The 19596-nt window shown below is 37.7% G+C and overlaps 1 protein-coding gene across 3 annotated transcripts; it reads right to left on the bottom strand.

The window, feature by feature from the left end:
* Nucleotides 1-184: 184 nt before the first annotated feature.
* Nucleotides 185-19395, bottom strand: LOC137953248 (uncharacterized). 3 transcript variants are annotated; one of them, XM_068800547.1, is made up of 11 exons: nt 19072-19395; nt 17899-18094; nt 11264-11632; nt 4649-4732; nt 4002-4538; nt 3772-3907; nt 3167-3329; nt 2920-3048; nt 2003-2197; nt 786-908; nt 185-470 (listed from the first exon to the last, which is right to left on the bottom strand). In XM_068800547.1, exons 3-11 carry the CDS (start codon nt 11532-11534, stop codon nt 363-365), a joined length of 1746 nt encoding a protein of 581 aa, XP_068656648.1. In that variant the 5' UTR covers nt 11535-11632; nt 17899-18094; nt 19072-19395; the 3' UTR covers nt 185-362. The 3 variants fall into 3 exon arrangements, with proteins under 3 accessions (XP_068656648.1, XP_068656649.1, XP_068656650.1); XM_068800548.1 differs by lacking the exon at nt 17899-18094; XM_068800549.1 differs by lacking the exon at nt 185-470 and having other exon boundaries at nt 794-908; nt 2074-2197.
* Nucleotides 19396-19596: the final 201 nt, after the last annotated feature.

The following is a 19596-nucleotide window of genomic DNA, read 5'->3' as shown; positions in this document are numbered from 1 at the left end:
ACAATAGATATTCTTTGATAATTTTGTATAATTGTTAAAAAAATATTTAAAATATAGGAATCAAGTTCAATTGTTGGGAGATGCCTCATCTAGCTTAGAGTTTAGTTCGAGTTTGAGTGGGAAATGGAGATAGAGAAGAATGCTCACACCAAATTTTTGTTTTTGTTTTTGTTTTTGAGAGCAATTACAGAAATATTTTATTATAGGACACAAGCACTAGACCGTTAAAGGCTCAAGCCATAAATTATCTTCATGAATCCATTTAAAATGAAATTCACAACTTTCAGTAGCTATCAATTGCCAGACGCTTACACAGAAGAAACCTCATCCGAGCATTCCCATAATTGCTTTCTTGATGAGGATCACTCGTCAGTCATAAGGGTAGGTATTTGGCCATGATTAATGAAATCAATTTTGTTCAGTCTCGCACAGCACATTACCTGTTCTGGTAATTCCTCCGGTTTTTGAGCCTGTCAGCAGTGTCATGAGTTAACTCCAGTCATATAGTAGTAAAGATTAACTTTGAGGGCTGATCCAATACGAAAAGTCATTCGGTGTGAAACATGTGAAACAATATCTCAGCCATCCGATCATGATCAACGGCTATCTCAGCTGTCCGATCATCGCATGTTTTGCACCTAAATGGCTTTTCGTATTGGATCAGCCGTGGATTAACTCATACAAACAAAAGCACACATTGCCAACGTAAATTCTCTAACAGTGAATGGCACACAATAGGACTCTGAAAGTTCACATTCGAAGGATTTATGTTAACAAGAACTAACCTGGATGGTTAGACCCACATCAAGTATGCCTTGTTTCAAACGCTCCCGGAATGACTCCAGGCCCTTTCTTGAAATGTAGCCAAACCGATGTATGTCAAGATCAATCTCAAAGTAGTTCGCGTCCTGCATTAGAAAATTTTACAAGAGAAATGAACATATCAACCAAATCACATGAGCTTTTCTCTCTGACCTTGGTCGGATCAAGAAGGATCCACTAGAACATACAAACAGTACATAACACCAGAGAACAAAGCTTACTGTCCAGAAACAAAATAAGCACTTTTAAGAGAGCTTTAATCCAGTTAAATCGGTCAAATGAACGTACATGTCATGCCTACCATTAGTACAATCTCAGGCTACCTGGATCTATTCCCTAAATATAACTAATAGATACTGTGCTTCTCTAGTGATCTGATTAGATATGCTCAGTAGTGTTTAAAAAGTTTACCAGCATCTCTGCCTCTTTTTTGTGCTACTATCAAGGAGAAACAATACAACTAGTGCAGCCTCATTCATAATGACTCACTGGTAAGTATCACGACTGTCTTCAACTAAACTTGGTAGACAAGCTCAGTCAAGCAGTAAGCAACTTTTACAGCGTCTAGCATCTGGTGTTCAGATAGCAGTATGTACAACTATTTTTACCACTACAAGAACAGGCCTCTGATTGAACCTTTAGGCTGCTCAATCTTCTGTTGAACCGATGACTCTGCAACTAAGCCAGCTTAAAAGACTGTTTCATGGTCACTACTGGCTGTGTGCATAATCAGTTTTTTCATGAAGATCTAATTCTGTGTTTCTAAATCTTAAATATCATGGTTTACCCTTTTAAAAGTTTTTCCCATTTACTGATTAGGGTTTACAGCTGTTATTCTTTGTATTAATAAGGATGGTCCTGGTCTGACTCTACATGACTTTTGGTGCCATCTGGTTTATTGAAAAGAAGCACTACAAAATTTCTCTTCATCCAATCAAGCGGAACTTTTGTTATTATTGTTTATATTGGCTAGAACACATGGAGCTAGCAGTGCACCAGCATGAAAACATCATAGTCAATAGGTATTTGACCAAAGCCTAGAAGTTACTAACTACATGGAAGACAAGATTTAAGCTGGTGAATGAATTGGGATGCTAAAACAGGAGCTTCCAAACTCTGCATCTAACATAAATCCATCATTTTTTTACGTAGGAACATATTGTAAGAGAAAAATGTGTACCCTGTAGAAATTGTGCTGAGGACGTGAAAGCACTGGCTTGTCATTATAAGCAGTTAAAAGTTTTCTTTCACCTGAGCTTAGCCGAAGTTCCTCTGGGTTGACCACTCCGGCCATGATCTTCAGTCTCTCTCTAAAAGGAATATTCGATTCCACTGCAAACCCTTTAACCTTCTCAGTTTCATCTTCAATCAATTTCTACAGCAAATGAAAAAACACCATGTTCAATGCACGTATGCCATGAATGAATCACAACTTATAGGATCCTTGGAACAAATGCATCAGTGATTTTTCAATATGTAAAAGGAATTGATATATGCAGCACAGTTTCAGAGACAAGTGTCATGGGTAGGAGCTCAATGGAAACATTCAGTACAATTTCAGAGACAAGCATCGTCAGTGGCAGCTCTGCACTAGTTACTAAAACATAAGCAAGCAATGCAAGCTTGCTTCTTATGCGTTAGACAGAAAAAATACTAACGCAACAAAGAAGGTTACTTCTTAAATTATGTAAATCACCACGACCATAGCACCATGCAAAGATGTCACAATTATCTATGGCCCAAGATAAAAGCTGACCATCAGATGGTGAGGAAAGAATCCAATATCAGACAAGCGTCATCTATTAGCAACTTCAATATACACTCTAAATGCACTGACTGTGAAAATGGTTGATTCAATTGTATATATCCATTAAAATTCATCACTCAAGGATAAAGATTTTGACTCGCATATGGTATACATGCATGTAATATTGACAATTAATGGTCACATAATGAATGATAATCAACTGCAGCCATTGTTATGACTAAGAGAAGACAAGCAGACCCCATCAACTATTCTAGTAAGATCCCATGTTTCTCTAAGCGTTTAAAGGTGGACAATAAATTCTTCAATTACAAAATGAGAGAGAAAATTACCCTAATGCTCTCCTGGAAATGAGGAGAAATCTCTTTCTCGTAACTGTCAGAAACTCTGAAGTATAAGACAAGGCTCAGCCCTTCTCCGTCACAGTCACCAAGGAACATTGCAGCTGGATATGTTGGAAGCTGTAGCACAAATTATTGAAGACCAGATGCAAGAGTAAGCTTCTTGTATTAAATCCATGTCATAGAGCAACCATATACACAAAAAGAAAGATGTCTTATAGGTAGAAGCACTACTGACCTGAATATTAACAATAAGGAGTGCAGGTACTTTATCATGTGGCTTCACATAAGGCAGTTCAATGTGCTGAGCAATGTGGTTTACCTTCCGTGGGCAGACAAAAAGATCAACACCAATAGGGATGTAAGGAGTACAGTTTGGGGCAGGACATTTCCTTTTGTCTCTGTAAGATAAATTATACACATTGTTCATACAAATAATAGATGAAAAAAGAAAAGATAAGCCTCAGTTACTTGAAAGGAGAGAATGACAGAGTAATGCAGATATAATCAACTTAAACTATGTGAAACACAGACCTACAATTTGAATATAAACTACAAGTTGAAACCAACATCCACAAGAATCACTTATTAAAGGTAAACCATATCAGTCAAAATATGACTAGTACTGTATTAAATCATTAGTCAAGTAGGACAATGGTCCTCGATGATGGCCCAAATTAAGGGCAGTTAAAAGGACAACCTATGTCATCTCTAGCAAGGCCCACTTGATGGTGGACTACACAACTGTACCCTAGCTAGAAAATTCTTGAGACTTACAATCAGTTGCCAAATAGAGGAACAAGTGAAACCAAAAAAATAGGTCGCGAAATTCATTTAGCATGCCTGAAATAGCTTGCCCCCCGAAGCTTAAAAACTGATGGTTCAAGGACAGACCAGCAACCCTGAGTTGGCTTCTCCCCTAATGAACATGGTACCCTAAGTCCTCCTCTGGGCCGATATAAGAATCTCTGGGAAGCACCTGTCCAGATCCCATATCAAAAGAATTAAGATCTTAAGTGATTCCTCAAGACCAGTAGACAAATTTAAAGCCAAGGACGAAAATAAATACTTACATAATTCAGTAGTTTCCTCTCCCTCATTGGACCTCCTCTTAAACGAAAGCTTAATAAGTGTTGACATTTTCTTTTGAGAAGACAGGTAAGGGTTTGATGTATGCACAAGTGTTTTGTCATTGAAACTGACAGAAGAAGCAAGTTTAGGGAACCCATTTATATGCTTCATGATTTCAAATTTTTTTTCGTTGGGATCATGTTTGTCCTCTCTAAGACCTTTAAAACTAGCATATCGTCTCTCTGCTCTTCTTCTTTTGGTAGAAACCTCATCTGACTTCCCTAAACAAGAAACTTCGTAACCTTCCGCAGTCAAACTTGCAATCCTATCAGATTCTTTGAAGTCTTCTTTGCCACTAAAATACTTCTCCACTTTATCTCCATCTATTTTCATATAGTGTTCGAGTGAAAAGGATACTGGGTTGGCATTGTCACATAATTCCTCAAACTTGCACATGGTTCCCATAAAGCTGGAAGCACCGTCGAGCATTTGAGTGTTTGATAGGTTGCCAATTGCATCGCTAACCACAGGAAAACAATCTGGTAGATAAAGCAGCAAAATGTTACAAAATGGAGCAGGATGTTTATAAATGTTATAGAGCTTCAATATTATAAAATGAAACAAATGGAGCAGGATCAGTGAACATCACCTCCATGCACGCTACTGAAGTCATCATCAGAATCAGACTCCAAAATACTGACAGAGTCAAACCATGCTTCTTCTTGACATATTACTATGGAGACAAATGAAGCCTCTCAAAGCATTAGAAGATATATACATAAGAAAATAATAGACAATCCAACTGAAGCATTAAAAGAGCTCAAAAACAAAAGACTTTTATAACACAGGTATAGTATTTGCGTGTTTTGCATTTGTAACCTAAAAGATAGTTATAATCAGGCAGTTATTTTTGCTTTAGTAGTTGGATGAAAATGCTGTTTTTAAAATAAAGAGCATGCGATAATAGATTTCGTCAACGGAAACAAAGAGCAAATAGACAACAGACACACAAGTGAGTGGACAACATCATTTGGAGTAACAAAAACTGCCACATAAAGAAATTGAGGAACTGACAGATGACCAGTGAATTTTTCTTTCTTTTTTAAAGAATTGTGATTATTTTGAATGGCTGAAGCCAAGTAAACCAGTAGCAAGAGAGATATTAAAAATTACAAAAAAATTGAAAACATTAAGGTGATTCTCTAACAGTGAACAAGTGAAGAGAAACACCCCCTTTTGCTAAAGAATCAGCAGCATAATTTGCTGGGTGGTGAATGTGAGTGCACTTGGGAAAGAGCTTGATGACAAGCTCTCTAATATTTGAGGATATGTTCCGGTGCCTCCAAGGGGGCTCCATATCATTGGAGGACCAGCTAATAACCAATTTAGAACCACCATCCACTTCTGGGAGCACTGAGAAATGAAGACAAAAAATGCTTAGACCACGAAGGTGTGCATGTATAGTTACTCTCCTGATTGTTAGGTCCCACCATATTTGGTGCCTTGTGTTGCCTCTAGTCTTTGGAAAGCTATATGCTGTCTCTCAAGCCTTTGTTTTGTACTGGTCTCAGGCTTCATGTCCAAAATGGTAGATCAGTGATTGGATAGATGAATCAATCATTAATGCCCCTTCCCAATTACTTATTTTGTTGTTAGAGATTAACATACCTCGATCTCTTTTCTTGATGGGAATAGGAATTTAAATTTTCATTTAGGGATTAGAGATCATGAGTTTGATGAGGTACATCAATTGGTTTCTATATTAGAGAATAGGTATTTGTCGCATTGTGAGGAGGACCACTTAAAGTGGAGATATGACTTGGGATTTTTACAATCTCTTCTTTTTATTTGCATACCTTAAAACATAATATCGTTTATTATCCTAACTCATCTCTTTCGTGGTCCATCACTGCACTCCCAAAAGTAATGCATTTTTTTAAGGGTAAATCAAAAGGAAAAATCCTAACCAATGAGCAGCTAATTCGTAGAGATCAAGTTGTAACATTTAGTGTCTCAATTGAGTAGGAAAATTATATTTTCCATCACTACCCGTTTTCTTCTGTTGTCTCAGGGTCATGCTGCCGACATTTGGCTTTAGTTCTTTACCTACATTTTTCCTAGATTTGGTGGTTCATTTTTTCAATAGACCTCGGTGAAACCCTGGGAAAGTTTTGTAGAATTATAATAGCGTAGCGACCATATGGCACAGTGGGTTGAAATGGAAAGTAAAACTTTTGACCATAAGTTTTTTTTGTTTTTGAGAAATATATGAATTCATTAAACCAGAAACAAAAACAAGAGGGACTTATCACTTGGAGTAATTGACACTGCAATTCATTGCCAACAATTTTGGGTCTCCCTTTCTTCCAGCATATTGAGAGTGCAGTTTTGAGGGCACTGGATAGACAAGATTGTGCCATCCTCCTCCCAATACTTTACCATGACTGTGAGAAGGGAAGGAATCTTCAGAGACCACTTGAGTTGCACCATCAGAGTACATTCTCTTCTTTTTTATCAATGCAATTCCACTAGGGGGTGAGTTCTGTGAACTCCTTTGTGGATTGAAAGTTTTCAGTCAGTATCATTCATGCCCTCTGGTAGTGGAGGGCTATTGAACAGTGATCATCAATTGCTTTCCTATGATTAAGTCCAAAGCTTGGTGCTCACTTCATTTCAATTATGAGATCTATGACATTACTATATCTATCCAGATTTCAAGGAAGTATACCCCTAGAACTGCTAATTTGATGGCAGACCAGTTGACTTGACAAGGGGCTTCTTTGCAGCCATTAGATATGAGGGATCATTTTCAATTAGATGATAAATCATAATGCATATTTTGATTTATTGGTATATTTACCCAGAATGTATTTTCTCTTTTTGGCTGCTAGGTTCCTGGGCTGGTCTGATGTATTCTTGTTAAATGAAGTTCCTTCTAAGCAAAACTCTCTACCATTTTCAAAAGAAAAAAAGTTGGAGTGCATGTAATTCAGCTAGGGTAGAGTCCATAGAACGGAGGGGCCCAGCAACAATCGCATAACATCACAATTCAGATCACAAAATATACTTGACAGTGGCTAGCCAATACACCCAAAAGACCGATCTAATAGATGCGGAAAGCTACCGCCTATAAGAGTGGATGGAACAACTCTGACACCCACCCCGCCCATTCTTGACCGATTCTCACGGGATTCGAACGCGGGACATAGCGTGCCCAGCTCTGATACCATGACAGCGGCTAGCCAATACACCCAAAAGACCGATCTGTTAGGTGCGGAAAGCTACCGCCTACAAGAGTGGACAGAACCACTCTGACAATACCTAGCAAAGCCCACTGGTAAAGTACTTTCTAAGGAACATCCATCAAAGATTAATTCAATGGCACCTCAAAAGGACATCCCAGGACATTGGTGAAGTGTCAGTGGAGTACAAGGTTTGTCATTGCATGCAAGTTGCTACGATTGAAATCACAAAGCAGGTGCTGAAACTCCTTAGTTGATCCAACAGATAGTCTTATTAAAAATATTTTTTTATAATGATGATATCTTATTAAAAATCTTTGAAGTAACACTATCGAAGTTGCTGGCCTTTCTGTGAAAATGTCTTTGCTTGTGTTCAAGCCACAAATACCAAGGAATGTTTGCCAGACATGCCTTCCATAGGATATGGCCCACTCTTAGGAGGGCAGTAAAATGTTATGTTCCATAGAATTGCCAAAATACAGAAGAGGACAAACCTACAGTACAAACTTCTCCTTGAAAAAGTGCCAGATTCTCCACAAGAAACCAAAGCAAAGAATTATGTAGTCAATTGACTCATCCATTGCATTGCAAAGGGTGAAAACAGGGTTGCTAATTGGGGCACCTCTACTCAGGTTGTTAAATATTAATATTCTACTGCAAATAGTAATTTAGACAAAAAACAGCAACTGAGGTGGGGGGGTGGGGGTGGTGGTAAAGGGTGGAGGTTTAACAAGAAGACACAATTAAGGGCTTGCAAAAGGGAGAGCACCTCAGCCACTTCATGATCAAACAGTTTGTGCCTCAGCCAATTATTCCAGGAAGTGTTTGATACATGGCTTAATTTCAGCAATCACTGCAGCTTGGTTCCAAGTGACAGCGGCTAGCCAATACAACCCATCAGACCGATCTGTTAGGTGCGGAAAACTACCGCCTACAAGAGTGGACGGAACCACTCTGACACCCACCCCGCCCATTCTTGACTGCCTCTCACGGGATTCGAACGCGGGACGTGGCGTGCCCAGATCTGATACCACTCTGACACCAAGCAGCATTAAATACAGCATGAAAGGACATCTTGAGGGATTTTTTGAGCTAACAATCCTCCCAAAATCTTTATTGAAGAGCCATAACCAAGCTGTAAACGAGCTTCAGATCAGAACTTAAGGAGAAGTTCGATAATAAATCCCTAAATAGAAAACAAACTACACACAACCAGCAGATTTGACCATTCAAACTAGTTTGGCAATGAGGCTCTTCCTCCAAATGGCATTTCTGTGGATTCTCAATCTCCAAAAACACTTTGTAAGGAAAGCTTTATTCATGTATTCAATACTCTAACTCCCAAGGATCCCCAACTTCTTAGGAAGATAAACATGAATCCATCTGACAAAGTAATATTTTAAAGCTGCAAAAATATTAGTATATAGTTGATAGATGAGGCTGGAATATAAGTAACCCAACCACTGCTATTTTAGCTATAGGGAGTTCCTGGTTTTCAAGTTCAAAAAGAAGAACTGGGTTTTAGAGGAGTCGTTTTTGTAACTAGTAGTTAGGGGGGTAAACCGTATATGGATGAAATGGAATAATGTTATTCCGTATACCATTCTGATTATCATTCCGGTATTTCACATCCGTTCCAATAGATTATTTTTTAAGGTACTCTGATTCCGTTTATTTACCTGGCTACCAGTTGAGTAAACTGGTAAACGAGTAATTAAACGAAAAACTAGCAAAAAAATAATAAAATAGATAAAATTCTTTAAAATTAAAATAATAACATTACAACATGTTTCTAATGTCCAAAGACAGAAAAAGTCATATAATAGCATGTATAATAAGGTCCTCCTCCATTAAAGGTATGTAAAAATTTACAATAATACCCTAACATACTGGTAATCAGGTAAACAGGTATGGATTAGGTATTACCCGATTTTGTTCTGTTTAATACAAGTAAACGGGTAAATGGGTATAGGGATAAGATTTTTTGTGCTATATCCGTTGCGTTCAATAAACAATGGACACAAAATCGGATAATTGGATAAAATTGACACCCCTATTAGTAGTAGCTAGCACAAGAAAAAAAAAATACTACAAAATTATTTCTCAGCAAAAAGTAAGAAAAACAAAGGTGCTCAAGCAACTAAAAAGAAAGTTTGCATTAATTCTTCAAAACTGAGTCAAAGTTACAAGAAATTTATCTATAAGCAGACCATGAACTTACCAAAATAAGTTACATCAGCATAACAGAAAATTTCTCAGACTAAACTTCCTAATTATAATTGAATTTTGACTTACTAAATTGAAAATCCCTTGTTAAGAATGGAGTCCAACAACTCCCCAAAAGTACTTTTTTATTTTCTCGAAGTACTAAAAGTAATTAAAGAGCAAACTTTCTCAAAACAATAACTTTCCAGAAGTAAGTTATTGTCTTACAGTCTTTCTAGTTTCTGCTTCCTTCTTACATAAGCCTTTTATAATTTAGACGCTTTAGTCAGTCCTCGTAGTTTTCAGTAATTCTTCAACATTAGAATTATTTATTAAATCAGATTTCAACCCCTCAATGGTTCTTCTCCACAAGAATTTCCTTTCAAAATCAGCAATCGTAGAGACAACACTCGCTACGCAAGGGATAAAGAAGAGGAAGTAGGGAGGGATGCCAGCAAGGGAGGATGTCAAGAGAGTGAATATTTCATCCTTGGAAAAGATTACTGAGGCTCTCAAGGTTTTCAAGGCCTGGAGTCCATCAAAACTTATTGGGATCAGATGAGAAAAGTGGGAAGCTGAAATAGGTGTATGGGAAGTAGATGGCTGACAACCAAGAAAGTGATCCATATCGAATCTTTAAAAGGTGGATTTGACCTTTTGGTGAAGCCATCAAAGGGGTAGCTAACTTTGTCAGGGATTTCTCACAAAGGAATATTTGTGACATCAGTAAACTGGAAGAAGGGAATAATGGTGTATTAGGTAAAAACGATGAAATAGAGCCATCCAACAATTTTGCCGCCAAGAACAAGGATGAGAGAGGCTAACTACCTGTCAAAGGTGGTTCCGGTCCACCTCTCTTGAGTAGGTTGGCTTTCTGCACTTAAACAGGACGTGCCAGACCTGGCTCTGATACCATGTCAAGAGGCTGCCCAATACAACTTAAAAGACTAGTTGGTTAAGTGCGGAAAGCTACCGCTCACAAGAGTGGACGGAACCACTCTGACACCACCAACATTAAAAAGTTGAAAAGAGAGGGGTTCACCATGGCTAAGGCCTTTAGAACCTGTAAAAAAAACCACAAGATGAACATATCTCATAGAATGATGCTTCCAAATCTCCATTTCAATCCAAGTCCCATTTTGTGAAGAGTTGATCAAGAACAGGATATAGGGCAAATGACATGAATGTCAGGTGTTTCTCCGAGATTGTAATGAGGAATATGAGGACCAAACAGCTCTAAGACCCAGTCACTTTATTAATAAAGGAGAAAACCTCAAGCTTCCAATACAAGCCCAGACATGTGACATCTAACAAAGAGAGTCATCATCATCCAAGGAAATCAACACTTCCAAGTTCTAATTAGAAGAACCTTATAAAATTGAAAGGAATAAGGGTCTTTAATTTGACCACAAATACAGTCAAATTCAGCCATTTTGCCTGTATGATTGTAAAGATAGACATCTAACAACAATCATAAGATAAACTAATGACAAGAGATAAAGAAGATAGTGAATTTCCAATGCTTGACAATACTTTGTTATTGTCTGATTATCTACCATGAAACTTGAAGCATAAAAGCGTTTTTCATATTCCAAGTACAATTTTGAGGCAAGTAGTCAGCAGACAAATAATATGTTAGAGATTCTAGCTTACCAGGAAAAGGCCACCAAACATTCTTCTTCAATTCCAAATGAAGTTATCTTATTTTCCCTTTTTTTGAATTTATAAATAATGTAATTTAAATTGATGTAAAAGATGAAAATAAAAGCACTAATAGTTCCAAACATGACACAGACAAGTTGAGACTATTTACTTACAGTTCCCGTTTTTATGTGACCATTGCAACTGAGTGACATGGAAGGTCATATTAGAAACTTCAGATCCTCTTCGGGTTGTAGCAGCTTTCTCAAAATCCAAGTGGACAAACTCACTGACAGAAAAGTCTGTTATACAACCTGTGTCACTAAGTCGTGACTTAGGGATATCAGGAATAGAAGTAGACTTCCTTGCACGGTATTTGCCTGATCTATGAGCATACTTTCTTCGTGATTTTGGTCTTTCTCTTGGTGCAGATACACAGCCCCCCATTGTGTTTAACTAGAGAAATTTACCTCCAAATAATCTATCACGTGCTAAAAAGTAAGAGGTAGCAAGAACCAAGGACACTTCAAGACCAGATTGTGAACCTGTCATATTTCTTAGATTAGAAATGTGCAAACAAAGAAGAATTGAGAAAGATAGAAGCCAAGGCACAGCAGATGCACTTGAGACATTCACCAAAATTATATTTGGAAAAAAATGCATATATTCTACTTGGTACTGGAAATAAGTGTCGAGTGGAATTCATACAGAGAAGAAAAGAAAGATCCAGATATCACCATCAAAGAACGGCCACTTGACCAAGTCCAAAACATTCAAAAGCAGAGACAAACAGTCAAACAAGATACCACAACAGGTGGTTTTACGTTACTTCATATCTGAATGTTTAATATTCAGCTCTTTTAAACCAAAGAAAAAATGGAGATCCAGAAACCTATATCATTTTACTTTTTGGAGGAGGGAAACACAAAGAGGGCAGAGTGAAACTCTTCTGATTAATTTGTCATACTTCCAGGTAGAAATGGATTTCAAAGGATCAGTGTTTTAGCTAGATGTTAAGAAAGAAGGGTATTTTGGTCTTTTTACACTGCTGGAGCTCTTATATATCTGCATTATCTTATTCAGCATGTTATATCTATGGTTTAATTTTAATTTCATACATTCCCATAAAAAAAAATCTATGGTTTAATTTTCATGTATTTTGGGTATATATTGTAGAAGATATAAGGTGTTGAGCAATGTTTAAGTGAAGAGAGGTATTTTTGTAATTTGCATCCATCTCACTTAATAAAAGGGAATGGGGGTCGAGCTCAGCCCCTAATCAGACTGTTTTGGCATCTCTTTCTCTCTGGTTCCCTCTCTACTCATTTTCTCTTCTCAATCTCTCTTTTCTTCACTAGTTTCACAATTTCACATAGAATCAGGGTACTAATCCTGATTGGGAGCCATTAATCTCCATTCTTCTTCCTGAATTGAAGCCAACGGCTTCTCCAAAAGAGGGATCTCAGGAGGTTTGTGTTTCTTGATAACAAAATTTTGATTTTTTCTCCTTTTCTGCTATAACTTTCTAGGTTTGTGGGCTTTACTACCTATTGAGCAGTCTCTATGATTTATTACTGCCCTGGAAGGGCTTTTTTGTCTTTGATCCATATGTCATGCGCACAGTTCCAAATCTCTTTTTTTTGGCTGTGTCACTTTCTGAATGCTGACATCAGCCCTAAATTGCTTATTTCTGGTTTGATTGGAGTTGAAATTGATTGAAATTGCTTTGTGGAGAATCTATTGGCCTAGTGCATGTTGTAATTTGCCCTAACCCTAATCTGTTAGAAGTGGGGCCCACTTGTGCTGTGCACCGGAATTGTTTCTAGAAGGGTTAGTTGCTGGATTGTGTAATTTTTGAAGTACTTAAGGCAAATTTCTGGTGAAGTTTATACTCCCTCAAGGGAATCAATGAATATTGAAGGAAAGGAATCGGTTTGGATTACCACTAAGAAGTTATATTGGCAGAATTATCTCAGTTGGTCTAAGTCTGCGTGTGTATTTCTGAAAACCAAGAAGCTGAAATTCTTAAGGGATGATAATACGGTGCCTCCAAATGAAGATTGGGAAGCAGAGGATGACCAAGTCATGACTTGGCTGATGAATAGTATTTTTTTAAAAAAAAGCTGATGAATAGTATTGATTCCTTAGTATTGATTCCAAATTAAGGAATCAGATTATGAACTGCTAGAATTCCAATGAGATATGTATGTCTCTTGAGTCACTGGATGCACATAGAGCAATCTGTCTCGTGCTGTATGCAAAAATTTTCATTCTCAAAAGAGGTGATAGACCGGTTACAGGGCTACAGTGAGTTTCTAGGGGTATGGCAAGAGATAAATGTGTATCACCCTTTACTGCCGATGAACGATAATAGAGAAAACAGCAAGGTCAGTTACTTTGTGGCAAGATTTCTCAATGTCCTAGGGACTGAATTTGATGCAGTGAGGCACAAGTGCTTGCTTCTGATGAGGTACCTTCACTTTCCACTACATTAAATCAGATCATGAGTGCTGAAAATGCTGTGTTCTCCTAGGGAAGCAAAGGTGTTAAATCTTCAGATGCTTCTGCTTTTGACACAATTAATTATTCAAAGTCTTCAATAGGTACTGGTATTAGGGGCAGAGGAAGAGATGGCATAGGCAGAGGCAGAAGGAGGAATGATGGTAAAATAGAAAGAAAATGCAGTCATTGTAGTCGCACCAACCACTTCTCAGAAAAATGTTGGCCTAAATTTGGAAAGCCCTCATGGACAAATTCTATTGTTCATGAAGGTGTTGAAAATCCTACGGCAGTGCCAGGAAGTATCATACATGGGGTACCTAATGAGATTGTAGCAGCTTGTTCAGCATATGGCTCAGTTAACTGCTGCATCCACATCAGCATCCATAGCTCAGACTTCTACTCCCACAGCCACCTTGGCTACATCTACCTGGGTTCTAGACTCAGGGGGCCAACACACATATGTTAAGTATGTCTTCTTTGTTTTCAGATTTATAATAGTCCTCTTCCATTAAACATGTCACTCTAGCAGATGGATCATTACCTGCAGTTCAGGGAATTGGTACTTTAGTTCCGTCTTCCTTCCTGTCTCCAAAGACATTCTGTTTGTTCCTAAATTTCCTATGAACTTGTTGTCCGTTAATCAACTTACTAGGTCTGTGAACTGTTGTTCTCTCACTATTTTATCCATCTCACTGTGTCTTTCAGGATTTCACGTCGAGGAAGACAATTGGTTCCATGGGTAAGAAGGGCAGATTATATTATCTGGAGAGTGACCTGCAGCAAAATACATTACAAGCATTGCATACTACCTCAATGGCTCCATCAATTAGGCCATCCTTCTCCAACCAAACTGATTCAACTGTTTCCAGAATTTTTTTCCAATATTTCGTTTCAGTATGAGTCTTGTCAACAGGGAAGCATCATTGGACACCATTTCCTTTAAGTCAGTTCAAGAGTAGCCCATTGTTTGATATTGTTCACTCAGATGTCTGGGGCCGATGCCCAGTAGATATACTTAGACTTATCTCTTATCAGAGAAATCTGATGTTTTTTATGTAGTCCAAAAATTTTATGCTGAAATAAAGAATCTGTTTGATGGTTCCATTTGTGTGCTTCGTACAAACAATGGTTTGAAATTCGTGAATCATAAATTCAATATGTTCTGTCAGAGTAGGGGGTTATCCATCAGTCATCATGTGTATTTACTCCACAACGGAATGGAGTTGTTGAGCGTAAAAACCTCCACTTGTTAGAGGTAGCTCGTATTATGCTCTTGCACATGAATGTGCTAAAATCTTATCAGGGTGATGCAGTTATTTCTTTGTATTTTCTCATTAAAAAGATTTCATCTTTTGTTCTTGATGGTAAAATACCAATTCAAGTATTAATGCCATCTAAAGAGTTATTTTCACTAACTCCTCGAGTTTTTGACTATCTGCTTTGCTCATGTTTTCGGTTTTGCTCGAGACAAACTATCAACACGAGCAATAAAGCGTATTTTCCTTAGGTATTCACGTAAACAGAAAGGATACAAATATTTTTATCCGTGAACTAAGAAAACATTTGTATCTGTAGATGTGATATTTTTTGAAGATACCCACTTTTTTACCTCATCCTTGGTTGAGTATGTTCCACCTACTACAGTTCCCATAGTGGTTGCTCTTGTTCCTATGGAGGATGTTTTGAGTTTCCCTTCTAGTGCTATTGTTGAGAAACAATTGCAGGTATAAAAGCAGCGATGGATGACTCCAACACACTCCACCTCTTCTCATGAACCTCCTTCATCTTGTGATCCTGAGGTAAGTGATCTTCACCTTCCTATTGCTCTTTGGAAAAGTATTCATAAAGGAACTTGCTATCCTCTCTCAAATTATGTGTCTTTTAATTATTTGTTTGATAAATACAAAAAAAATTGCCCTGGTGCTTTCTTCTTGCACTATTCCAGCTTCTCTATAGGATGCTCTTTTGTCTCTTTTTTGGAAGCAGGCTATGGATGTTGAAATGAAAGCATTGTTAGATAGAGGTACCTGGCAGTAATGTGAGTTACCACCTAGAGCTACAGTTGTTAGGTGTCGATGGGTTTACACAATGAAATATAAGGCAGATGGTATTGTTGAACGTTGCAAAGCTCGGCTCATTGCCAAGGGATACACACAAACTTAAGATATTGATGTCTTTGAAACTTTTCTTCTATGGCTAGGTTATCATCTGTCAAAAATTTTATATCTATAGCAGTTAATTAAGGATAGAAATTAAGTCAACTGGACATTAAGAATGTTATCTTGTGTGGTCATCTCGATGAGGTGTACATGGAGCAACCTCCTAGGAATGTTGCTCATGGGGAGATTGGCAAGGTGTGTAGACTCAAGAAAGCTATATATGGTCTCCGGTCAAATCCCTCGAACATGGTTTGAGAAGTTCAATCAGGTTATCAAGTCCTTCAGTTTTTCCAGAAGCCATTGTGACCACTATTTATTTGTGTCTAAAAATAAGATCAAGGGCATTTTGGTCATTTTACCTTGTCTCTATTTATATTTCTTGATGTAATCTTATTCTACATGTCAATATATATCTATGGACCAAATTACATGCAAAGGAGACACGTAGAATAGGAGATATAGAGAATTAGGGTATTCACTTAAAGTAGGGGATACGTTGTAAATTGTACTCAACCCTAAGTTATAAATAGAAGTCAGGGCACGTCCAGGTCCCCTATCTTAGTTTCTTTTTTCAATTTTCTCTTCTCCACTTTCTCTCCCTCTCATTCTCTCTCTTCAACCTTCTTCTTACTTTTTTCAATTTGTTTTGGAGAGAGCTTATGATATTGTTCTAATGCTTGTCTACGTTGTTAATATCATCCTATCTAGTAGTGATGTTGCCGGTATTGAAGAGGTAAAGACCTTTTTAGGAAAATATTTCCAAACTAAAGACTTAGGATCATTAAATACTTCTTGGGTATTGAGGTAACTAAGAGCAAGATAGGTCTTCTTTTGACATAGAGAAAATATATCATAGATATGCTGAAAGAATATGGGCTAGGTATGGAGATGGGACATGATCTCCATGTCAAAGTGATGAACTTAATGACAAGATGGTATATCACGGGTTAGTTGGTAAACTCATTTATGCTATTGTGACTCGTCCTGACATATTGTTTACTGTCAGTGCAGTGAGCTAGTTTATGGATTGTCCGCAGAAAATTCATTTGGAGCAGCACAGATAATTCTCAGATATTTGAAAAGGTCACTGGAAAGGGTTTGTTTTTCAAACCATATGATCACTTGAAGATTGAAGCATTTTCTTATTCAGATTATGCAAGCTTCAAGCTTGACAAAAAATCCACTACAGTCTATTGCGTTTTTCTAGAAGGAAACTTAATAAGCTGGAAGACGAGAAACAAAATAAACTAATTAGGTCAAGTGCTGAAGCTGAGTAGGGAATCATGGCTCATAATGTTAGCAAACTGATGTGGGTAAGGTCTGTGGTTAGCGAACTAGGGTTGCATAGGAATGAGCCCATCACCATGTATTGAGATAATCAAGAGGCAATTTTCTTTACAGGGAATCCTGTATTTCATTAGAAGAATAAACATATTGAGGTGCATTGTCACTTCATCTGGGACACTGTAATGAAGAAAGAATTGGTTACTCCATATGTTTGGTCTAGGAAGCAACTTGGAAATGTCTTTAGCAAAGCACTAGGTAAACGAGAATTTGGAATCTTCTGCAACAAGCTAGGTCTCATGGACATATATGCCCCAATTAGAGGGAGAGTGTTAAGAAAAGAGCAGAAGGGTAATTTGGTTTTTTTACACTGCTGGAGCTCTTATATTTCTGCAGTATCTTATTCAGCATGTTGTATTGTATATAAGGTTTAATTTTCATGTATTTGGAGTATATATTGTAGGAGATATAAGGTATTTAGTTATGTTTAAGTGAAGAGGGGTATTTTTGCAGTTTGTATCCATCTCACTTAACAAAAGGGATTAGGGGTCGAGCTCAACCCCTAATCAGACTGTTTTGGGTCTCCTTCTCGCTGGTTTTCTCTACATTCATTTTCTCTTCTCAATCTCTCTTTTCTCTTCACTAATTTCACAATTTCACACTAGACCAGTAGGACAATGGCAGTCTCCAAACAAATAGAAACCATCCTCAGGACCATAGTACTGGACCTGATTGGTTTTGGGTACAAACCACAACCATCTTAGTCCTCCCTCACATGAATCCAAGAACACTAAAGATCAAATGATACTAGCAGATTCATTCAGAGAGCAACAAAATGGATAAAATTCAAAGAAGAAGAGATTTACTTCTATTTGAACGGCAACTTGTACATAATAGAAAACAGTGCAGGTTTGTGGATGAACAGTGTGCTCACACCACCACGAAAAAATCACCACATCAGCAGCCAGAGCTAAAGGACAAGTGATTCGAAAGGTGAAGCAGTGTATTCTCTTGATGAAATTGAAAGCTTGGAGCCACCAACATTTCACCTTGAGAAAAAATCTGCGAAGTTCAAACAGAAAAGAATGATGCTCGATCGAGTCCAACTTCGTATATACGAAATGTTTGACTAGTAAACCAGAAAATCATCTCTGAAGATTTCCTAGCTTCATAGAATAGAAAAATCACTTTATAGGAAAAAGAGAAAGCAGATCAAGAAACATTGAGTATTATAATGACACATGACGACAAACACAAACTTGACGACAGCAAGACTAGAAAAGATGGGTGAACTGTAACATAAAGATGAGTAGAAAAATAGAAACTGGTTTACATCTAACGGCCGTTTTCGTGGATAAACAAAAGGGCCATTAATCAAAATACCAGATTTAAAATTTTATTTACCTAAATAACGAATTTTCAAACTTCTTTACCAAAATTTCAACGTTTGAAATCCACACTAGATCGGATAACGGACAACTTCCCATCAGCAAAATTTGTCCACATAGCACCACTTAAGTATCCTCTTTAAAAACCTAAAATCACCTTAAAGAGGATGTTCATGTGACACGAGGTGGACAAGCATCCCTGACGTGGGAAGTTGACGGATCCGTGTGAAGGTAGTTTGGGAAATAAATTGGAAAATTCTTTATTCAAGTAAATAAATTTTTGAATGTTTAAAACAAAGAATAAGTGAGACAAAACAGGCAATCAGTAGGAGAAAAAAATCTGGAAACGGTAGACAAAACAATGACCCAGAAAATCAAATATTGTGAAGACGACCAGGGAGCAAATTTGAGCAGATGATGAATGTTACGTTCGGGATCAAACAACAATGAACGGAAATGACGGAATTCAAATGAATTCTCACATCACAAAAACAAATTCCGACCGAAAAACATCGCTAAAGCAAAAAAGATATCATATTAGAAACAGCTAAAATTAAGCATTTTGCGTCTGCAGAAATTGAACCTGTTTAGCAAAAAACAGAGAAAAAGAAAAACTATTACCCGAGAAAAAAGAATAAATCAGAGGCATACCTGTTTCATGAATGCATGGAACTCCGACTTTATGCCGGCGATGAAATACGATCAAGAGGCCATAACCCGAAAGTGGGCAGGATCGAAATGGTTCCCTCCTTTCTCCCCTCAACAAAAAAATTCCCTGCCTATCTGAGGGAGAGAAGGCGGAAAGACAACCCAGAGAGACACAGAGAGCACGGAGAGGTAGAGATTGGGTCTGTACTTCGTCGGAAGAGGAGAGGCGACCCAGAAGATTTCTTCATTTAACAGAGACGATACGATCGTTTCGGACCACTTTCCGGAGAGAGGGCTCCCTCCCCCTTCCCCCTTCCACATGGCGCGCTTCCCACTCCCAATACTAATACCGATAAGAAATGACAATTTTTAGACTTAATTATGTTGGTCTAAAATTGTAAATAGCTTGTTTCTAATTATTGCATGCACGGCTCTTCCTCTTCTGTATTATTGCTGTTCCTTACTGGCTTTCAGGTTTCTGTTGCAACTTGCAACCCAACTCAGACTCTCCTGACTCAGTTTCTAGAA

Source organism: Aristolochia californica, unplaced genomic scaffold (assembly GCF_029961685.1).
Source record: "Aristolochia californica isolate CCGP_79_NKW_82.1479 unplaced genomic scaffold, dmAriCali1.0.hap1 SCAF_16, whole genome shotgun sequence".
NCBI lineage: Eukaryota > Viridiplantae > Streptophyta > Magnoliopsida > Piperales > Aristolochiaceae > Aristolochia > Aristolochia californica.
This window is presented reverse-complemented; position numbering and strand designations above follow the sequence as displayed.